The following is a 23,276-nucleotide window of genomic DNA, read 5'->3' as shown; positions in this document are numbered from 1 at the left end:
ACACGTTTGAGCCGCTCCCGGGTGGCAAGCTAGGCTGTATGAGTGGCCCCACTGAAGAACGGCACAAACTCAGGCACAAACAGCAGACCCTCTGGGCACCCCACGGGAACAGGGATGCCGTGTAACGCCTCATGGAGCTTGGACTCCACTCCCCAGGTTACCGTGGGGAGAAGTGGGTCTAGCCTCTGCCTCAAAAACCCTTGGGAGCGCATCGGGTTTACCGTTCTTACTACCCGGGCGATACGAGATGTCAAAAGTTGAACCGGCTAAAGAACAGTGCCCAGCGAGCCTCCCGAGAATTTAGCCTTTTAGCGTAACAAATATGTTCTAAGTTCTTATGGTAGGTCCAAACTAAAAATGCAACCCCCCCGTGCCCTCCAACCAGTGACGCCACTCCTCCAGGGCCAACTTAACAGCCAGTAACTCCTTATTCCCGATGTCGTACCTCCGTTCCGAAGGGGTGAGACGATGAGAAAAAAAAGGGTGGTTGGGTGTACTCTGTTGTCCGAATGTGATTTCTGGGACAATATTACTCCCAATCCTAACTCCGATGCATCCACCTCCACAATGAATTGACGAAACGGGTCGGGGGTTTTGAGCAATGGCTCAACACAACTCAGGTTCATCCGCTAAGTCCTTCGTGGTCAGTGGATTCTGTCAGGCTACGGATAAATGGATAAATGGCCGCTCTCACGCCACACCATGTTCTCATGCAGTGAAAAATACATTGTGGAGCAGAGAGGACAGACCAGGTTACTTTTGATATAAAACAAAGTCTCAACTTTCAAATTTGGTCTTTTTTTTAAAGAAATTTGAACAATAAAAAACGTTTTGTGGCTCTTTAATGTGTTGTGACAGCTCGCTGTAGCGCCTCTGTTAAAGCTGCTCGTGAACGATCATCTCTTCCTTCTAGTTCATTTATAGCATCAAATAAACATGAAAGAACGTAAGAAGGAGTGTTGTTTTAACCGCAGAAAGACGTCAGTACACTCCGTTTTTCAAGTTCAAATCCTCCAACGTTAATCTACTAACTCTCCTGACTGCTTTGTCGGACAAAAATGGCGGATTCGGCAGATGGCGGATAATGATGGGTCAGATCACCTGTCAATCAAACTCCTTGCGAAGGGTCAATTGCAGTGAACAAACGTGATCAAGTTTATTCAAAAACTTTCGGAACAACATGAACAGTCAATGTGACGTGAAATTTAAAAGAGTTTGTATGGCATTTCCCGTGTTCTCCGCACACACATCAGCGGACACACAAACTGAGGAGACCACCAGGGAGGAAACGAAAGCAGGACGACCAACTGATAACGAGCCCGAGTCCAGCAAGTAAAATAGCCTTGCTACAAACTCCTCGTCTTTGTGTCCTGAGCACAATATTACAAGCAGGTAAGTGACAGAAACAAAACACTTAATGGTAGCACAGAACATTAAACATCCACGCGGCATGAATAGTTATCAACTGACAACAAGAAGTAGACCCAGCTGGGAATATATAGGGTAAAGGGAAAGAGTGACGGGTGTGGGAGATCAACGCAAATTGCTCAAATCAATGGCTGCTAAAAATGACAGGACCATAACAAAACAACAGAGGTGAACCGGTGACACACCCTGACCGTGACAGTAATAATGAAGTAGGACATCCCAAACCCCAAAATAAGTTAATATTATTCCAGTTGTTATGTAATTACACAAGAATAACATATGGACAATGTTCAACAAACTACACTGGACACGACAATAAACACGCAGCCTGGAGCGTTGTATAGAGGGACGTTACGTTACATAGAAATCTTAAAGGCACAGCACCAGAAAACAACAAGCTATTGACTTTTAAGGGCTAGATAGAGGGCATTTAATAAATTATCACGTTATTATTATTATTTTTTTGCCAGAAAAACAAACTGAGTTTGTGATATGACCCTTTTAAACCAGCTCAGTAATATAGTGTGTTAGGGAAATGTTTTAAAAGCTCTCTGTCACTGATAAATGCCAGAAGTTCTTGTTAAAGGACGTTATTACAACTAGGACCAAAATAATGCACCATAGACTATTAAATGTGTATAAGCGCTATAAATGATCATTTCTTTTCCATCATTGTTTCACTGTAGTCACAAATATGACAGAACATTATTATCTGCTCTCTCATGCAAGAAAGAAATCACATCCATCGAGGAGAGCTAAATGATGATAATGGCACATTTCTCCTCTTGTGATGTCTGGCGTCAGCCTGCCAAAATCACTGATCAGAATCATTGATCAGCTCCATTTATCGCTCAGGCTAATGGACGGTCCCGAGACAGAGGGAGCAGGCTCCTTCGCACAACATTTTGTTTGCTAAAGCAGTGTACGTTCTGTATTTCTGAAAGTGGCAGTCAATGAATCTTGATAATGTGCGAGCATTGGGTGCATAACTCACATTGATAGCCCTTATATTGTGCCAGGCAGTTATAAATCTGGAGACATGAATATGCATTGACAGTCAACTCCAGTGCAGTGGCAGCAGATAGTTTCAGTGATACAAGCAGTTTGACGGCAACAACCACGCTTGAGGTCATTCAAGATATCTACAAAGTTAAAAGCACTAATTATGGTAAATGGACTTTTAATTTCCCATTCAAATCAGATGTGCCTTACAGCAGTGTATTGCTCATTCATCATGTTTGTCTAAATTGCTGTGCCAAATTCATGCGTTCACATCTTCAAATTTGGTCGAGTAGCACTTCCTAAGTTGTTTTGTCCCATTCGTTTGAGATCACTGAAGAATCTGTCATCTATCTGTCCTTATGTCAAAGCAGACTTGAATGTGTTTTTCCAGTGGAACACAAAGGTAATGTCGAAGCTGCTCTTTTCCATATCACTGTAAAAAAGGTAGCACTTTCTTTCGATAGTCCACTTAGACATTCTACTAACTATAAGCAAATTTACAACAACATGTCAACTAGGGTTAAGGTTAGAATGTGTAGAACATGTAGTTACAAAGTTACTTATAGTCAGTATAATGTCGGTCGGGGAGCATTAAAATAGTTTGCAGATATTAAGCAGACAGTACTAATACTCTAATGTCTGCTACTTGACATGTAGTTTCAAAGTTACTTATAGTAGAATGTCTAAAATGGACAATGGAAATAAAGTGTTATCAAAAAAGAAAACCGACTAGTATGCATCTTATATGTAAGGATTATACGCAGGATTCTAACCGTAGAGACGGAACAGACTATTTTCTTTAGCGGAAGCAATACAGTCGTTTTTAAATCAATAAACTTGTGTCAAATTATTGATTTATTTGGTAGGTAACCATGTAATAAGCAGGATAATGTAGAGTGATTTGCTATAACAACCGCCTCGCTCTACATTATCCTGCTTATTACATGGTTACCTACCAAATAAATCAATAATTTGACACAAGTTTATTGATTTAAAAACGACTGTATTGCTTCCGCTAAAGAAAATAGTCTGCTCCGTCTCTACGGTTAGAATCCTGCGTCCATAGCAACGCTCTGTTTTTCATGGCAACGGTGTGTTATACTTCGCAGCGGTCTGATATCAAGAAATAACACACCGCATTCTACATTAGAATTCAACCAAGCCATGTAATAAATATAACTAATTAGGGCCAGATTTACTAACAGCTTGCAACAGCGCAAACCCTCTTTTAGCGTTAAAAAAACGAATGTCAGGATTTACTTAAGACACGCAGTGAAAAATCAGCGCTGAAAAGGAGTAGACAGGGTTATTTATGCGGCTGATATTATTGCTTGTGCATTTGAAGGAGTTTCCCTTTCAGACGCAACATTTATGGGAGGAGAGTGTTTAAATGAATCATGCAAAGTGATTTACTAAGGTTTGCTCTAGTTAATTTACTGGTATTTCTACCATTATAAACTGCCCAAAAAAGCTAATTTGCGCTGCTCTTGGTAGATTGTGTTGGTCATTATGGAAATGATCCGGCTGTGTCTGTTATCTTTAATTTGCATGTTGTCAGTAGATCACGCGCAGAACTTTCCACTCCCATCGGTGCTTTTATGGGATTGCGCTCTCACGCTAATTTGCCGTTTAGTAAATCTGGCCCATAATGGCCTATAGGCCATAAGCCAGTAATGCAACTGTTGCCTCTTTTAAAAAGGTTTCTCATCAAATTCTTCTATGGTCAAATCATGCAAGCTATGTTACTGTATATGCATTCTTGTTAAAGGTCACCAGTCGCCCCATGTGTGTCATTCTCTTCTTTGTAGTGAAATTTTTGTGAAAACAAATGAGACAAAGTTGATACTTGACATGGAATCTCTTGAGCTGTGAAAGTGCAACCCTCGAGCAGTAACACGTTCCTCTGGGACTGTGTGTAGGGACACACTCTGTTGTTATGATCAGTGTGGTTTCTCACAACAGATGGCCACATCAGTGCACTCTGCACTATAAAACACTGAACACGTACTATTAGAAATGCTTCACGTCAGTAATTAACTGCTCATGTCACAGATGGGAACAAACACACTTATTCAGTTTTACTACTCACAGATATTGTAGGTATTCAGCCCTGAAACCATCATGATTCACCTGTGGCGAGCGGCTGACGGCATCACATAAAACATGAGGAATGGAAAGACAGATAAGCACAATGAGCAGTTATGTGGGCCTAATGTACTCACTGACACAGATCAAGTGGCGCAAATAAAGAGCGTAAGTGCCGTTCTCTGTCAACAGCTTCTTCCCTTGTAGCCGTGCTATCGTTCTCCGTCATTTTAATGGTTTGCCGTATTTCTTCATTCTACTGGGCAGTCACCTAGAATTAATCTTTGTCTCCGAGAACAAGCAGATTAGCTTAAGGATGCAGATGCCTGTGTAAAACCTTTGTTTCGAAGCTCGTAGGTTACGTTCACACAGCCTGTGATTGGGAGTGACAACCGTATTTGACTTTTAAATCACCCTGTTCAAAAGCTCACAGTGGCTTTACTGTGTGTATGAATAAGAAAAGTCAATCTCCTTCTCTATTACCATTAACCATGTATGCATAGTGACAGAGAGTAAAAATACTGATCATAACACAAGAAATCTTACCACAATTAACGCCAGCGTTTTTGAAAAAAATTGCCATCCAGCACCAGCATTTTTGATCATTTTCACAAGTGTCATCGCCCCCAGAATATTTTGTTGTATAAATATCCGAACATGCAGTACGTCAAAAGAAAGAACAGCCTCTGCTTAAAAAACTAAACAAAAAAACAACAACCCTGTTTTATTCTAGCTTCATGTATTGTTTTGATCAACACTTGCATGTGGGAAAGTTTAATAAAAAAGCAACATTTTGAGCAAAAAACTGAGAAAATCTCGTTTTTGTCAAAGACTGCGTCTGGATCAGACTCAGAACGATGATCAAAACACAGATGGAGTAGATCGAGTTCATCAACACCCAAAGCTTCACAGTCCTAAAGCTCGTCCTGGATCAACATTTCATTCACTAACGTCAGGCAGTTTTGATTTATATGATGTTTAATGTTGATGATCGCGTTATTTTACATATGCATCTGCTTGCATACGGCATCGCTTGTTTCTGCTTCTTCTTCTCTTGTGTTTTGATCAGGAGATTCTGTACTCTTTCAGAAGATGTGTAATAGCGCCCCCTACCGTATAACAGTGAAAACAATGAAAGCCAGAAAATGGCAGGGAAAGAGTTAATGAACATGAGCAGGGCAGGGACAGTGTGTTGACCAGAACTATAGTTTATGCAACCCAAACCGGTTCTGTTTTATTGTTAAACGACCAAAACTCAGGTCTAAGTACTATTGATATATTTTAGCCATCAGTTATAAAAAGCACTCTTATGCCTGAAAGTAATATATATATATATATAATTTAAGAAAATTAATTAATTACATGAATTTAGCCATAATTAGTAGACAGTTTAATCACAAATAGTTTCATACAAAACAATCTGATCATGTATTAAGCTGTCAGTTAACTGCTCACAGTGTGTTTGTGTATTTTCCATAATCGTTTTGTATTCTGTTTATAATACTGTATATAGATGGTGGATTTCCCAGAAGTCCTTGCGTGACCTGCCATGTGAGGGCTTTTAGTTTATTTCTGTTCAAGTTATTTTTACATTCATTTGCTTTAGGTTGCAATATCATTTAGCTCTTGCTTATTGTGTTTCGTTTTAGTCATGTGCATTCGTCACTCTAATAGTACTTTATGTTGATGCAGCTTAATCGTGTCCTATTATAATTACATATTTTGTTCACCGTTAAGCAATTTAAAAGTCATTTAGACAGACTGGGTGAAGTCGAGCTAAGTCACAATATTAAATCTATTTTATTTATTTTTAGTTAAGGCATATATGAAAGATACTAATAGAACAGGTGTTTCAGTGCATCTTAAAGATGGATCATTGGCGTAATAAAAACGCACTAGCCTCAGGAGACACACGACCGATGCTATCACTGCTGAACACCACAGGCAATTATGAAGACCATCATTTAATCAAGTCTTTATGAAACTCTGCCAAAATGACGTTGACACAGCAGTGTCAACAGTGTTAAAAGAGGTGTTTTTCAAATGCCAAGACTTCTTGCGCTCAGTGGTGTCGCGGTAAAGACACTCGAGAGGAAACTCAAGCATGGATCAGTGCAGTAAATGAGTATTATCATCAAGAAAACCCTCCAGAGCCACGCTTTACATCACAGCGCTCATGGTACAGTGTAATTAACACTAATGAACAACAAGCACTTAAAGCATAATTGTTTATGGTAGACTCATTGAGAGCACTGTGACTGTGAAATGAATAGGGTTTGGGTATCATTCACTTCTTTCTTATTAAATCGGATCAAATGTTTTGGAATGAGACAAACCAATAATATCACAAAACTCCATAGCTAATAAGCCTGAAGGTTTCTGCTCTTGTTTTCCTCCAAAAAAAAAAAAAAGGATGTCACTTCCTGGAGGATGATGTCATTAACTTGCTTCTGTCAGTTAAAGGGATACTATCCAGCTTATTTTTCAACATGGAAGTAAAGTGTTTTCTGTAAAGACTTCCGATTTATTAGCCGCTATAGGGAAATGACGAGAAGAATATATCAGAGTGCAGTAAACTGAAAAACTGTTTGTGCTACAAATCAGCGTGTTTGTAATTAAGACACTATTAAAACAATATGGTAAGAAATACCAGTTTGCAATTACAAGCTACAGATAACTGGAAGCGAATGACACCGGAAGCCAGACACATTAAAATGGCCGCGCTTGCCTGAACGTAAGGTGGAGTTCAGTCAAGCAGACTGTGAGGAGAGGGAAACATTAAAACTATATCCACAAACAATGTTTGAATCATTTCTATTAGGAAAAGTAAAGTAAACAAACAAGTAAGTAAGATATGTATTTATTTATTCATTTTAGGAACAGGAAAAATAAAGAAGCACTTGAAATAAATTGCCAAGTTTTTCATTTTAGATATAGAACATGGTAAAAATGGCTGAAACTAAATTAGCGAAATTACTTAAAATTCAACCCATGTTCACTTCATTGTGATATTATGATAAAATACAATTAATAATATTTCCATCTTTAAAAGCAGTGAATTTATTATTTAAAGTTCAAAGTTTATGACCTTTTTCAAAGGTTATGAAAAATGGTGTCATTTTTTATTTATCTAACAAAAGTCAGAAATAGCTCAAAAAATAAAAAAGTTTGTATGTAGATGTCAATGATGCCAGTGCTCCACATTATCCAGCATGATGGGAGAATCTCCCGATAGCATCTTGTGCTTCAATGAAGCAGCGCGAAATCTGAGGAGTCAACATGGGCAATATTACAAATATGCTTCCATTTGATTAGTGCCCTAGAACTAGTGCTGGATCTGAATGATTTCACCTCACATTTACGTCATGTAGCCTGTCTGCACATTTTGTTTAACATTTTAGAAATCCTAAAACTTTGCATCCAAGTCTAAATAAAAACGCGTATGTTTTCAATGTGACCCTGCACTGTTGAACCCAACTGTGAAGGCCAGGTATTTGACAGGTCGATGTCTTTCTGCGCAGTTCTGCCAGCACGCAATACGCGAACAGCGCGACGCGGCCGGTGTAACGCGCAGCGTTAGCGTTAGTCCCCATCCACACTGACGCGGGACTCCAGCCCGGTTGTTGCGGCATCAGCGGTAGGAGGAGATACAGGGATACAGGGATTCAGAGGGATACAGGGACTCCTGCAGGCAGATTTCAGCAGCTCAGACTCGCAGGTGGATCCCGAGCTCCGTCTGAGACCCGAGCGCGCGCGCACTCACGCACTCAAATTAATGAATAAAATCATTAATACAGCGAGCTCGTGTTCAAACCAACTACAATGAGAGCAAATCTGTCGCAGTCAGTCCAATCCTCATATGACTCCCAGCCATTTAACATTTGATGAGCAGTTTTTTTTGGAGAGCTCCTTGGATTGATCCCAGTGTTTTCCAGTCATGAAGAACAGGAGGGAATATGTGGAATACTGGAGCGCGATTATAGTGGGTCTCTTCTGGATTCACAGCTCTTTCGGGATGCCCCATGTCATACGGATAGGTAAGAGAATGCGTAACGGACACGGACTCTTTATCTGACTGATCGCGTGTTTTTATGAGTGTTTAAAGTGCTCGGTTGGGTCGGTCTGCTGTTAGTTTGCCTTTCGTATTCAATAAAGTGAAACAAATGTCTTGCACGGACTGTTTAAGCGCTAGAAATGTAGATGCGCGTGCCGTGCGTCTTCGGAACAGATGGTGCTGCATTGATTTCGTGATTTCACGGACATTTGGAGAGAAAAAAAATGTTAACTGTTGAAAATATAGCACGTGGAATTAGTGGCATTTGGCGAGAACAGTGGCATTGCGGTATTTCTTGTAAATTCACAAGTTCACAGTCTTAACAGGTGAGCTGGGAAACATTGCGCTGAAGTTTGCCTGGAAACCTCAGCTTTACGCACCGTGTCGCCAGACTGAAGGTCCTCGCTAATACAGTGAAAAATAGTGCACTCATGCAGCCTGACAACGAGAGATTTTTCTCCGTCTGAGAAGCTGAAATATGTGTGGCGCGTGGAGACAGGAGCCCAATAAAGATCGATACAGGTTTGTCTGAAGGCAGATCACTTTTGACAAGTGGTTCGATGCAATGCAGAAAAATGGCTCTAAATGTCATTATGAGACATTAACATGTCCAAGCACAGCCTCCAACTTCCCCAGCACATAAAGAGAGAGTGGCACATTCATGCAGTTCAAATAGAACATTTATACACACAGAATGACTGTAGTTTGTTCTATGTAGTTGTATTTTACATTTAATTCCATTATAGTTTGGCACTACATGTAAATGAACTACATTTAGTGTTAGTTTTTTCCCCTCTTCTGAAGGAATCACTGCGATGTGGATTTTAATTCTTTTTAATAAGACCCCGTTATTTGGGAACAAATTAGAGGAATGTGTTTCCTTGGCATGTTCTGGTTCTTTCTCTCTGGATGTGATTGATGACTCTGGCTGTGACTTCAATGACATTGTGCTGGAGATTTGTGATTTTTGACAGCTCAGATCTCTCTCTCTCTCTCTTTTTTTTACGGCAGTGTAAACGGAAATGTTTTCTCAACAGCTGCTTTAATATTGAAATGAAGAATAATGTGGCAAGTGTATGAACTGAGTCAAATCTGCTTTGAGAAATGCACTAATATCCTCAATAGACAGATAAAGCACTGATCAGTGTGTACTTCTGAAGAACCCCTGTAAATATGATCATCAGTATGCATGACTTCGTGGGAGTGCATATATGTGCATTATTCTCCCACTGTGCACAATTTGTGCAGCAAAATAAACTACCCAGCAAGCAAAAGCCGTCATTTCACCGTCTCGGTTAACTACAGACCCGATATAGTCCGGCTGTGAGTAACACACTTCTAGCCAAAATAACCTTGAATTTGGTCACATGTCGTTTTTGCCAGAATAACTTGTGAGATGTATGATATCCCATCATGTAAGCAAAGTCAACAGTGATTACAAGGTGTTTGGTTTCATTTCTTCACTCATTTCATTTTTTTCTGATCTAATTGATGACTAGTCTATTCTTTGGATGTGGTTTAAATTTTCTCTGACAGCCCAAATTCTGCCTTGTTTTAGCCTAGACGTCAGGCTGTGTTTGGACGCTGTTAGACGTCTTTTAAACAGAATAGCTCGCTGGGTAAATGTGTGTGTGTAAAGGCATTGGTCCACCCTGGGTCCAGCAGAGGGCTTTCTGTGAGTTTGCCCCGTCGTCAGCATGGAAATGAATTGGAGAGGCTCGTGTCCGAAGAGAGCAGGCAGGGAGGCAGATCCGTGTGCCAGTTTAAGTGTTACACCATCAACACGGGCTGTGTAATGGTGGGCATCCACAGCAGACATGCCTCCATTGATTTCACTGTTTTTACAACGCATTTCTCCGAGGCCAGATGGTCGATCAAACTCACTCCGCAAGACTGTAAATGTCGAGGGGAAGAGCGTTTCCGCTGTGCCTGTGTGTTATTAGCTGTGTGTGTTGCCCTCCTGCTATGAAACTCGAACGGGATCCGCTTTGGAAAAGCACAATGCAGTGTATCGTTACAGTATTACAGCGTCTGTTTGTGGTGGAGCCGTAGGATTTAGTGAACTCTAAGTATTTAGAGCCATGTTGTTTGGGAGCGATTTAGCGATTGGCATGGTTTGTTTGGCATGGCAAAAACTGATCCTGTTGAGATATACTGAGAAGCCAGGAGTAAAACATGTATGATGTAGAAGAATTGCAAACGGGTGAATGTAGCATCTAATATACTGTACATTGACACATATGTGCTTTAAGGTCTGAAATGACCTCAGTAAGGCCACATGTTATCCTTCATTATGTCACATGACAGTCGTCCAATCACTGCAGATCCAAAAGCAGCCTTTGAGGTCAAACTCAATGGGTTTTCAATACCCAGCTTGACTTTTTAGTGTAGTTTGGATTCAGTGCTGTCACTCAATCCTTTCAATATCGTTCAGGGCAGCTGCAGCCTATCAGAATCCACTCCAGTTCTGGCAGCGAACGCTCTGGATCGCATCCAAATGTCACTGCAGAGTACTGCATATGTCTTGAAAAATAATGATGAACTCTCAAGAGATTTGGGCTTTTTTTGAATCCTAATTTTAAAGAATTTGTCTTGTACACTGTGACCTTCAGAAAGGGCCAATTTAAATTTGATTTTTCGAACATTTTGGTACAAGTTTACACGCATCGCCTTTATAAATGTAGAATCTTCTTCTGGGTATTTGCTTGTGCATTTAAGCTGTCTCATCTGTTGTTCAAGAATACGATTAATGGAATAAATGTAATGCCTTTAAATGAGAGAATCAGCGCCAAAGAAAGATTTATTGAAAAATCAATGGCGTTATCTACCTAAGAGTTACAGTGCTTCATTATGACCAGTTAATCAATCTCACACACAGTTATGTGTCACTTTTATTTTTGCCTTTTTCCTATATATATATATATATATATATATATATATATATATATATATATATATATATATGATCAATAAATAATTAAATACTAAAAGCCATTATTGGCTGTTTTGCAAATGGCTGTTTCATACTAGAGACCCTTGCACTAATTTAAAACACAAATGTGCTGCAAATCCACATCATGTGTTGAGAGTGCAGTGTATTTGACACACACACATAAGGATGCTTCATATAACAGTATCTCTGCACTTTTCTCTCTCTTTTTTTTAAATGCTCTTCACATTAAAAGCACATAATAGTGTGTGCGGCTTGTGTCCCCTAAACGTGTTTCACGTGCGGTGAATTCCCGCATGACAAAAGAGCAGGAGGAGGAGATAAATTTCTAAAGAAGCTGACAACAAGAATTGTGTCATCGGTATAAGATGGCCATCAGCTGCAGAGTGAAAATGAATTTTTTAAGTTTTGTGCAAATTTAATCTATAAGCTGTCGTGGGCGAGCTAGAACTCTCCCTGGAGAGACCAGAGGTCGATGTGCGCGCGCGTGAATCGCGGATTCGCGGGACGACGCGCGGAGGGGTTTGAGCCGCGTGCACGAGCACTGTAGCGCCAGTGTCTCACACACACGCACAACGAACTGCGTGTGGTTTGTACACACGCACACAGCTGTGTGGTTTCACCGAAGCTGTTGTACATTTACGGAGTCAGCACACTTATGGCCTGCCGATTAGCTTCAGTGCCGGTAATGAGAGCGACCAGATGTCGCGTTTGTTCGCAAGAAACCCTGAATCAAATGCTCCGTACTCTCTTCTCTCAAATCAGTGTCACTCTGTTATTCTGAAGCTGAGATCTACTTAAAGACCGACTAGACACACACACACATACACTCGCACGTTTTCGCATAAATTCAATATGTAGCTACACAAAAGATTTGAAACCAAAATGGTGCATATAGTGACACTGACACACATCATGTTGATTATGTTAATGCAGCAGAAAATCTCCATTACACGAGATTGAAACTTAATCTGAAAATGCATGCATTATGTAGAGCATAATTGCAAGGGTTTGAGGGTATGAAAGGACTTTGACACACCCGAAACATTGATAATCAAGCATTTTGAAAAGCATGGATTGACCCTTACAAGCTTTCCTATCACACTTTTACTTAAAGTTAAAAAATCGAATAAATGTCAACCTCTGAAATGACTTTCCTTTTTGACTGTCTCTTAGTCTGTGCAGGCTTTTGGTTATCAGAAATTGGCAAATAGCTATTATTTTATGCTAATGCTATAGGTAATACTGTCTTTTTAAAATCATAGCAATAATGTAAAGTGAAGTGTGTAATTTGTGCACTACCAGCATCGTAATTGCATTCAACAGGTTTTACTTTTTCAGACAGATTTCTGCAGTTGACAAATATGCAGTCTCAACCCTAACTCACGCCATTTGTTGAGCCAATGCTACTGTCAGCTTACAAATCGAATGGCTTCCCCTGCATATTAAGCTGGAGAAGAGAAAGAATTTCAACATTAAAAAAATACATCAGTTTTAAAGTCGCAATGAAATGGAAGTAGCGACAGATCTTTTCTTCTATATTGAGACAGAGTATTGAAAAACATGTAGGGTGGGGACGTCATGCATTGTTGATTGGATTTTCCATTCAGGATCTTCCATTTCAACAACAGTTTCAAGACATCTTGGACATCGTGAAAGAGGACATCAGCAAGAGCCAAACAAATTTCAGAAATCCGATCAGCGCCAGAGACCGTTTGGCAGTATGTCTTAGGTATATAGCCGGCCCTATAGTAGCCTATATAGCACTGACTAATTAGGAAATGCTATCCAACAAATGTTTGGATAAATTTCATTAGGCTACAAAAAAAAAAAGAAAGAAAGATGAGACAAAGGAGCAACATGTTGGCTATTACAGTAATGATATTTGCACATAGTAGTTTAAAGGATGATAATAATAGTATTAATAATAATAATAATAATAATAATAATAATAATAGCAGCCTTATATTAAAAGCAGTAGTAGTCTATGAAGTTCATATAGTTTACATACACCTTTCAGAATGTGCAAAATGTTAGTAATTTTAGCAAATCAATAAGAAATTTTAAAATATAAAGTTTTTAGCACCAGTCTGATTAAACTGTTTTACATAACAGATGTTATATATAAAACAGTTTAATCAGACTGGTGATTTAATCAGACTGGTGACATAAAATGCATTTTTATATACTATATATATAAAAAGATATATCCACAAGACAAAATTATAGCTTGATATTCAAAAGTTGATATTGATAGGCTACTTGATACCGTGTCATGCGTTATGTGGATGATAAAACTAGCGCTGGATAGCCTACCTGAGGTAATTTTGTTACACTATGCTAAACTGCATAATATCTCATCGTTAATACTTCTCACCATTTATTCCCAGGATATGACCGATTGCTTTCCATATATCCATCTTTTTTTAACGTATCCTTGAAAAGGGGGTTTGACTTGTCAAACAGTGGAGGATTTTTTGTACCTCGACGATTAACTTCTCTGCAATGTCATCTGCCATTTTAAATGCGCAAGACATTTAAATTAGAATGGATTCTGATTGGCTGTCAGTGTTTTATCGTTCGACAGCTGGAAAAGAATCGTTCTGAAAGTGATCCCAACGATATCGTTCCTCATATCTTTATCGTTATAGTTGTGGTGTGAACTCTGTTATTCTTTAATATGGAGAACGATTTTTAGAATTACATCTTTATCGTTATCTTTATAGTTATCGTCCTTGGTGTGAACGGGCCTTAAGTGTAGGCCAATTATACTTGGACATTTCTGTCAGTGTAAGTCAAGTATACTTAAGTGTAATTTTAAGTGTATTTCTGAGAAGTACATTCCGTTTTTAGTTTAAAAGTAGGAGTGAGCGGGGCATAAACTAACGCGGGCTAGTTGTAACACACTTGTTTTAAATACTTCCACACATGCTAGCATGATGAAACTTAGTGTATTTACTTGCCATATCAACAATATAGAGAAGAAATTGTGCCAAAATTCATAAATCTTTAAAAGATATCACTGAATATTTATTTAACCATAGCAAAAGTAAATTTCTTATGATAATTTTTCATCTCTGTTTTGTGTTTATTTAAAATGTTATTATTTTATTTATTAATATTATTTTAATCTCTGGTTTGTTATTTAACAGTTGAGATCGTTCTTTAATGCTGATCTAACCAGTAGAAGACACTAGCGGGGTTTAAATCCCAGTTGCACAGGCGGGGCATGTTGTCACACTGTGTTACAATGAGCTCCTATTAGAACTATGCTATTCTATTCTATACTTTTATGAATTTTATTGAAAAACTATGAGAAAAAGGTGAATAAAGACTGAGAGCCAATGTTCAGAAATTATTAATTATTGTTATGTTTTGAACTATGCTCTATAGCTGTGTTTTGCCGTGCTTGTTGTCAAACTCAATTTTTTTTTTTTATTATTAAAAAATGGCATTATTTTATATAAAAAAGTTAATAATTGTATTTTATTGACAAAATATTTTAGTTTGTCTTGTATACTACTTTGATTAGATTAGAAAAAGTATGCACTGTATTAATAAAACAAAACCACATAATTGTACTAGACATGTGTGAAATTAATGCGGTAAAACATAAATACTCTGAACCTTAAGTAGGTTTACACAAACTGAGAAAGTCTAAAAGCGTGAGGTTGTGCCCCACTCTCCCCTTAGAGCAGGGTTCACCAATCTCGGTCCTGGAGGGCCGCTGTCCTGCAGAGTTTAGCTCCAACCCCAATTAAACACACCTGAACCAGCTAATCAAGGTCTCACTAGGCATACTAGAAACTTTCAAACCGGTGTGTTGGAGCTGGTTGGAGCTAAACTCTGCAGGGACAGCGGCCCTCCAGGACTGAGATTGGTGAACCCTGCCTTAGAGTAATAGCACACTTGAACAAACCTCTTTTCTGAAGGGTTGAGCTACACATGTAAACGTGCCTCCTTCTTTCTGTATATTAAGGTCATAGCAGTGAATAGAGATAACATTACGACAGTGGCACGAGAGTGAACTAATTCACTGACACACGAGGTCTTCCCTTTCACCAAGAGTGTTCTCCCAACAGATGGTGTTTTCATATCACACCGCAAAGTGTGTGCTTGGTCTTTCAGCAACATATGCTCTTTATAATAAATAATAAGCTGACTAATCTCACTCCGATACACCCGTTCCTCTCCTCGGAGGATAATACGCCAGCTCTCTGATCTCATCAACTCAAACGGTGGGCCGTTGTCCCTGGATGTGTGTGACCTTCCGGCTCGGAAAAATACATAGCTTGTCAATGTAGTTGTTTTCTCCGTCTCGCTCCTTCAATTTCACTCTTGCTCTGCGTTACTCTTATTTTAGTTGTGGGAGGTGCAACAACAGCAGACAGAATCAAATGTCACGTCCACCCATTTGTCTTTATTACGAGCGCCTGTCCAACGCATCCGATTCCCACTCGCTCCCATCAACCGGCCCCTGCTGGGAAAGTCAAACAGAATTAAACCGTCCAAACGGGAAAACCCGGTCTCGGGTCGCAGCGGCGACCGTTTCTCAGAGCTGCGAGTGACCAGAAGAGCGAACGCTGAACCTCTGCTGTGAGAACGCTGGAGCCAGACGGAGTTTGGGAGACTCTTATTTAGTTTGTTAATTAGCTCAAACCTTTTGATCCCAATTTAAAAACCTGCCACGTCGCTGCACTCGCCTCTTTTGTGCATTGCCCCGAGCAAAATAGAACGGAGCCCATTTTTCCCCCTTTGCTTTTCAAATAGTGTGGCATTCAAGTCCTCCCCCTTCACACACTCCCCCGTCACACACTCCCCCGTCACACACTCCCTCCGTTTGATGCGAGCTGCCTTTTCTGTCTGCCGACAGCCTGCAGAAACACACGTACGGATCACGTTTCCTTCAGCTTCACTGAGCATTGGTGACATTACGGTATATTGATTTAAATGTACATGTGAGGAGGTGAAAGTGAAAACGCACAAAAGACATTCCTATTATCTCAATTAGTTCGACTAGGCAGTGCGATTAAACTGAGAGCAAGTGCAGACTTAACCTTCAGAAATGTCTCCAATTTATTCGACGTGTGAAATATTTGATACACTAAAAAATTGTTTGCCTAACTTAATAAAACTATGACATTTCCCACCAGGTTGGAATGAAAATTCACAAAAGAGATTCCTTTTATTTCTTCCTTTATTATTATGGTTCTAATGAGATTATATTGAGACCAAATGGAGATTTTTTCTTGAATTGCTAAAGTCTAAGTGTGCAAATATTTTGATATGTGAAATATTAGATAGTTAGTCTAACTTGATAAAATTATAACACACACATTTGAATAGAGTGAGTTGAGCTGCTCAACTTATTAATTCAGTTAGTTCACTTCAATTTCACAGTTATTATGTGATTTTCACTCGGAAATAATATACTTTTGCTGATGCAATTATAATTAAATGCAATAGTAAAAATAAAAATAAAAAAAACATCTATTTTCCCTTTTACTACAATGTATGGGCGGAAAAAGCAAGAAGAGACTGTTCTGCATTGAAATTAGCTCAGTTATTTCTTGTCGAGTTATGCCGTATCATTGTGTAGTCAAGCACAAAGAAAAGCACAACTCAAAAAAACATAAACATAAACAGAACAATAAATACTAACAAGTGAACTTCCTCTTGCAGCATATCTTCTCTTCTCTGTTGTCGAGGGCGGGGCAACCTGTCACTCACATGAGATCAGCCAATAGCAAACCACCACCATCCAACCAGCCAATCAACTCCCCACGGACAAAATCAAGCCACGCCTACATTTGTTCTTGTTCCAGAAGCGCTTCACTCGGATATTTATTTATTTATTGTTGCACAAGTCATACATAAATTCATCTATTCATTCATTCATTCATTCATTCATAACGTGCATGAACGAATAAAAAAATAAATAAATAAAAGGAACAGGAAGAAGAAAATCTTATGGTACCTGTCGCTTATTTGTGCACATCAGAAAAAAATAAAAAACAGCTGCTTTATAAATGGATCAACCCCAATCCTCACCCCAAACACCATGGACACCACGGATATAAGTCACTATAGGGGAAAAAAGACGAGCGCAACTTCCCTTTCATGACAACTGTGATTTCAACATTCACTCCCCTGATCTAATCACACTAATCTAATCAGAAATCCACTGTCCAGTTAATGCCAACAAAAATGAAATGTGCAGTAACAAACATTAAAGGGTTCAGATAACTTGCACTTTACAAATTTAAGTGGATTAAACATAATGAAATTAAGTGACAACATGGTTTAGCTTATTTTTAATTAAGTAAATTTAACAAACAGCAAAAATACTACTGTCTCGTCTTCCAGCTAAATATACAGACAGATTTAAGTAAGCCCTTTGTAGGCTGATTACCCTAGAAACCACCGAAACATTTCTCTGTTTGTATGATTTTGACCCAGTGGTGTCAGTTTGGGGCGCATCTGTTTGTTTGTGCAACTGTGTCAGACAGTTCAGGAAGTCATTTGCTTTTGCAGTTTCATTTGGTGAAGCAGAAAGTACACAATTCACTTTTATCTTAGATGGTCTTAAGAAACATCACTACATCTTCAGAAAATATTGTACATCATTGTAAAACTGTACTCAGATGTGCCAATTTTGCAATCAAATATGACATTTTATATGACCAATTTATCTGAGTTATTCTATCCACATTTTTTATCTCTGTCTCTCACCTTTTGTGAACTTTTCAATCTTTTATGTCAGATCTGGAGAAGCTTTTGAGACAACCTTGAGGTATGAAAGAGCTGAGGCATAAAACGTTCCTCTTGGACATACTCTTATACGGTGACCGGGAGGGGACATGTTCGGTTCACTTAGTTGTGTCGTGGCCACAACATATAAACTCGTGGGAATGTGATATTAAGTCGTGGGAACGTCATAATATCTCGTGGGCACGAGATCGTACGTTGAGGGAACGACATCGGATTCTTCACACGCGACACGGGCTCCTCCTTTTACCCCGGTCATAATTTGTGTACAATCATTTTAGTTTCTCATAATTTGTTTTTGTTTATTGCCTAAAACGGGACTTTATTCGTGACCCGAGTATTTCGTTCAAGCCAGCAAATATCCGACGAAAAAGCCCATTCAACTTACGAATACGCTTCAGGTGTCTTTCACTTACAACATACTTAGGTCTTAATGCCAGAGACCGCACTATATCTTTATATGACATTCCTGATTCAAAGTAAAATGTTATTTAATCAGATCATCTCCATCTCCGACTGCTGTATATGTACAGTATTGACCGGTGTGGTACCCTCAACATAACTCGTGGCCACGATAAATAGATGTCGTTCTCTCAAAATATGAAGTCGTGGCCACGAGAAAAATATATTGTTCCCTCAACATATGATCTCGAGGCCACGACTTAATATGACGTTCTCACAAATGAATATCTTGTGGCAGCAACATATTATCACGTTCCCACGAGTTTATATGTTGTGGCCACGACAAAACTAAGTGAACCGAACATGTCCCCTCCCGGTCACCGTACTCTAAGGCCGGAAATAAAAGATTGGCTCAAGGAGCACAATCTCATAATAAGAAAAACAGCTCGGGTAAAATGGCCACTAATGAGGTTCATGGAAGGAATGCTAACAGATATCCGGCAGTCATTCTGAAGTACCTGGAACTTAACTCGACTTGCTTTCCTAATAGGCTCCTGTTGCAACCGCTAGCCCGTGATCTACAGGCAAGACATGAGTTATTGTGATCATCAGTTCATTGGCACTCAAAGAGGTCTGCGGAGGTCAACCACAGCTTAGCTGAATGAGAACTGCCTTTGAATTTCTATTGAGTAACAGTTCTTTTCTCCCACGTCTCCTTTGTCCTTCTGAGAATCTACAAGTGCTGTAGAAAGTTTCTGGTTTGGGAAGCATGCACTTAACTATTGCGTGTTTCAGCATTCCTGCAATAAAAGGCCTTTGCATCAGATTTGTTCCATTCCCCTGAAGATAATTATTTGAAAAGATCAGCTTAGAAAGACGGAATGCAACTTTCATAAATGAAGTGCAGTTAGATAATTGTAGGTTTGCTTGAACAACCATTAATAAAAAGGCCATTTTTAAAGAGCAACAAAGCTTTTTTTATGGATTTATCCAGTTTTTCTCGATATACTTTTCTATGCATTTGTGTAGCAGGGGAGATTGGAGTGGGAGCGGAGAGTGTTGACCTCAGATATAGTGGTGGTGGAGGTCAAGAGACCCACGAGTCCCAGAGCATCTCAAATGGATGCTCCAAAGAAACAGCACTTTGCAAGTGAAAAGAGGGTGAGATGTTATATAAGCAATATACATTTTCCAGGAAAAGAAGTCAAAGTCTTGTAATGGTCATTGATGAGTACATCCAACAGTGTTGGACATGTTTGGTAAAAAACAATAAGAACTTTGCTTGGAGTCTCACTTTCTGGCCTGAGATTGTTCATTTTGCGACTTAGGCAGTTTTTATGTTCTTGCCTGTAGGAAATAAATAATGAACTGCAGATTAAAAGATCACCAGCACTGTAGAGATCCAATAAAAACAAGTCCCTGCATGGAAATAGACTGTGTTGAACAATAAGTTTGAATACAGAATGATGGTGAAAGAATAATTAGCTGATTTAATTACCACACTGTTCATTGATCGACATCAGATGTGAACTTGAGGTCGTGAAATTTGCATGAATACACAGAGTTGGAAATCAATGGGTATTATTTAGCTTTAAAGAGTAAGATAAATAAATATTCATTCTACTTTAGTTCCGAAAAGAAAATAATTTCGCAATGAAACAAATGGCAGTAATTTGCCATGCATTGTTGTGGTTGCACTGGTTTATTCATCATGATAAATGGTTTGTCAAAACACTCTGCAGTTGAGTTTTGTAAGTAACATTTAAGACTGCTGATGCACCTCATGAAAACTGTATACTGAAATTATTTATTGCTTTGAGAGATACACATTTAATCTTGGCATGTCTATACAATATGCACTAGCTTGTAAGGCACTAACACAAAGCTATTACTGAACCGTAAGCCAACAGCTAGTACGGGAAATGTCAGGGGTAGTGTAGAGTCATTCAGGCAGGAGATGAGAGCAGCAAGGTGAACTCTGATCTGAGGAGCTAAAAGATTACCAATAAACACAAGAAAACAAGGGCTTTTGCTGCCGCCCTTGACAATAATGCAACGTCTGGACTTTGAAAGGTACCGCATAAAGATTGGACCACTATAAAGCTCAGAAACGGCAATGTTTTTTGAATGCGTAAATCGATTTGCTTTTAAATGTCATGGACAGTCAAGGCAGGAAACCACACACAAGCAAACTCAGATGTTGTTATAACTATGACGTTTTTCATATTCAGATTCATTTATTTAGCTGGTGGTTGTGAGGTTATGTGCCTTGAGCTATCAAAAAGTCACCCAGTGTATATGTCTGCATTTGTGCACTTGTCCATAGTGGTAAAAGTCATCATCCACACATGAACACGTTAAAGTTTCAGTGATAAATCATCGGTTATGTTTGACATTAGTTCACTCCAGGTTGTGGGTCTTAAAAAGGATGAATGAAACCCTGTGATTGAACAACATGAAACGAAGCAGTGATTGAAAAGAAAGAGGCACGTCTAGGCCAGGGGACAATCAGTGGGTCTTTGTGCAGTTTTCCCAGCCGGTAATGACATCTGGAACGCCTCGTGCATAGAAATAGGCATTAGTGCTCGGGCAGAATCCGGTGTGGCTGCAACTCTACAAAGATGACAGAATCCACACAGCGAGCGTCTGCGGGATGGGGCCTATTAGAGGCCGAGATCTGTTAGAGCTGCTGACAGACTTGAAAAGAAAGACTTGAGAAGATATTACCTCCAATTATGGGGCTTCCTGACCAGTGTGATCAAGTGTAACTGGGAAGGCTGAGCCCTTTCAAACTCTCGACACGTCAACTTGTTTTTCAGAGGTCTCACGATGATATAGAATGGCTTTCTTTCCTCATTCCTTCATCCCTCGATCTCCACATCCTTGTCCTCAGCCCTCTCATCTCTTTTCCTTAAAGATCAGCGATGCAGGGCTGAGCGTTTCAAAGTCCTGAGAAAAAACACCCCACGTTCTCTGAAACGGAAAGTGTTTTTGTGGGGGACTCAACTGCGAAGTAGACCTCATCCTGTCAAATTGCAAATTTAATCCTATCCAGCATGTGCAAATGGTTGTAATCCCCACCGGGACACAATGGTCTGTTCACTACTCCTCCAACCCCTGCCTCATCTGGCTGGATTATAATGTTTCTATTTGAGTAATGATTGCCAATTACACATCTTTATATAATGGCCCTATTGCCATTTGGGTCTGCGCTCAAGTGCATGCTTAAGGATTTTATAAGCAGATGGAACATGAAAATGATTATCATCCCCTCAATCAACTAACCAACCAATAAATCAATTAATAAGTGAACCACATAGCCAACCAGTCAGTCAATCCGTGGTCTGTGACACCAGTGGTCCAATTAATCAACCAGTCAGCCAACTGTCAATCAATTAGTCAACTAACCAACTCAGTAACCACCCAAACTACATTACCAACCAGTCAGTCAATACCAGTAATCAATCTCATCTGTGATATTAGTGATTTCAATCAACCAGTGAGTCAATCAATTGCCCAATCATTCAACAAGCCAATCAGTCAGTCAACTAACCAACCCTGCTTCTCAATGTCCATACTATCCATCCTAAATAGTATGTAAGATTAGAATAAGTGTGTCCCAAAGCATTTTATGTTGAAAAGAGTACTAGGGTACTGGTTTGAAAAAATCAACCACCCACACTCCTGAACCAACCAGTCAAACTGTCAGTCAGTCAATCAGTCAATCAATCAATCACCTGACCATCTAACAAGCCAATCAGTCAGTCAACTAACCAAGTCATCAACCACCCAAACTACTGTACCAACCAGTCAGTCAGTTAATCTCCCTAACATCCATCAAGCCAATCAGTCAGTCAACTTACCAACTCACCAGTCAGTCAGTCTTAGCATCTCTGATCTGTGACATCAGTTCCTGACACTGTCAGGCTCAAAGCACCTTTTCTGTGATTTTCCAGTAATCTGAGTGGCTTGATTTGTCTCAGCTAGAGGGGATAAGCACTGATTGCCTTCCCCAGGTCTTGATGGCAAGTCGGAGTGCTCTCCCCTCAGAAGGAACGCGCTCCTCTGGGGACTGATTGGCTTCTTGGCCCTCACAGTGCTGGCTGACATGTTAGCTGTGTAATGCCGGTACACCTGACAAAGCCCTCGTGATTGGAAGACTTTCTCTGTCCTGCCGAGCCTGAAGTATATCAGTTATCTTGTGTGAATTTGCCCCAGTTCGCAAATGTTGCGTCCATGGTGGATTATCAAAAGGTGATGGATGTTTCACCCGGTGGACTCCTGACAATATTTGGGATGATGAAGAGATGAGTTGGTAACAAAATAACAGGACAGAAATGTTCCCTGCACACAGTGTTCAGACCATCAACAATACAGCTTTTATTGCATTGCATATTTTATAGCAAATTGTGCAAAGTTTTTTGTCAAACAAAGGAGTGAATTCACTGAACAGATTAATCATTTTTGCACACTGCATTTCATTGCAAAACCTACCAGTAATCCATTTTAACCAGGTGCTAAATGCACTGAAAAAGCACTGCACCAATATGTAAACAAAGTAATTCTCATTGTTTTCAGCGCAAACGT

At 39.5% G+C, this 23,276-nt stretch overlaps 1 protein-coding gene across 1 annotated transcript in view; it reads left to right on the top strand.

Annotated features, from left to right (window-relative positions):
* Positions 1–8,128: 8,128 nt before the first annotated feature.
* Positions 8,129–23,276, top strand: part of grik3 (glutamate ionotropic receptor kainate type subunit 3) — a 154,521-nt gene continuing 139,373 nt past the window's right edge. Inside the window, exon 1 of the mRNA XM_084088612.1 lies at positions 8,129–8,552. Within this exon, the coding sequence (XP_083944738.1) occupies positions 8,453–8,552 (100 nt within the window). The 5' untranslated portion in view covers positions 8,129–8,452. The remainder of the gene's footprint in view (positions 8,553–23,276) is intronic.

The sequence above is a fragment of the Abramis brama genome, assembly GCF_963993115.1.
Source record: "Abramis brama genome assembly, chromosome: 17".
Taxonomy (NCBI): Eukaryota; Metazoa; Chordata; class Actinopteri; order Cypriniformes; family Leuciscidae; genus Abramis; species Abramis brama.
This window is presented reverse-complemented; position numbering and strand designations above follow the sequence as displayed.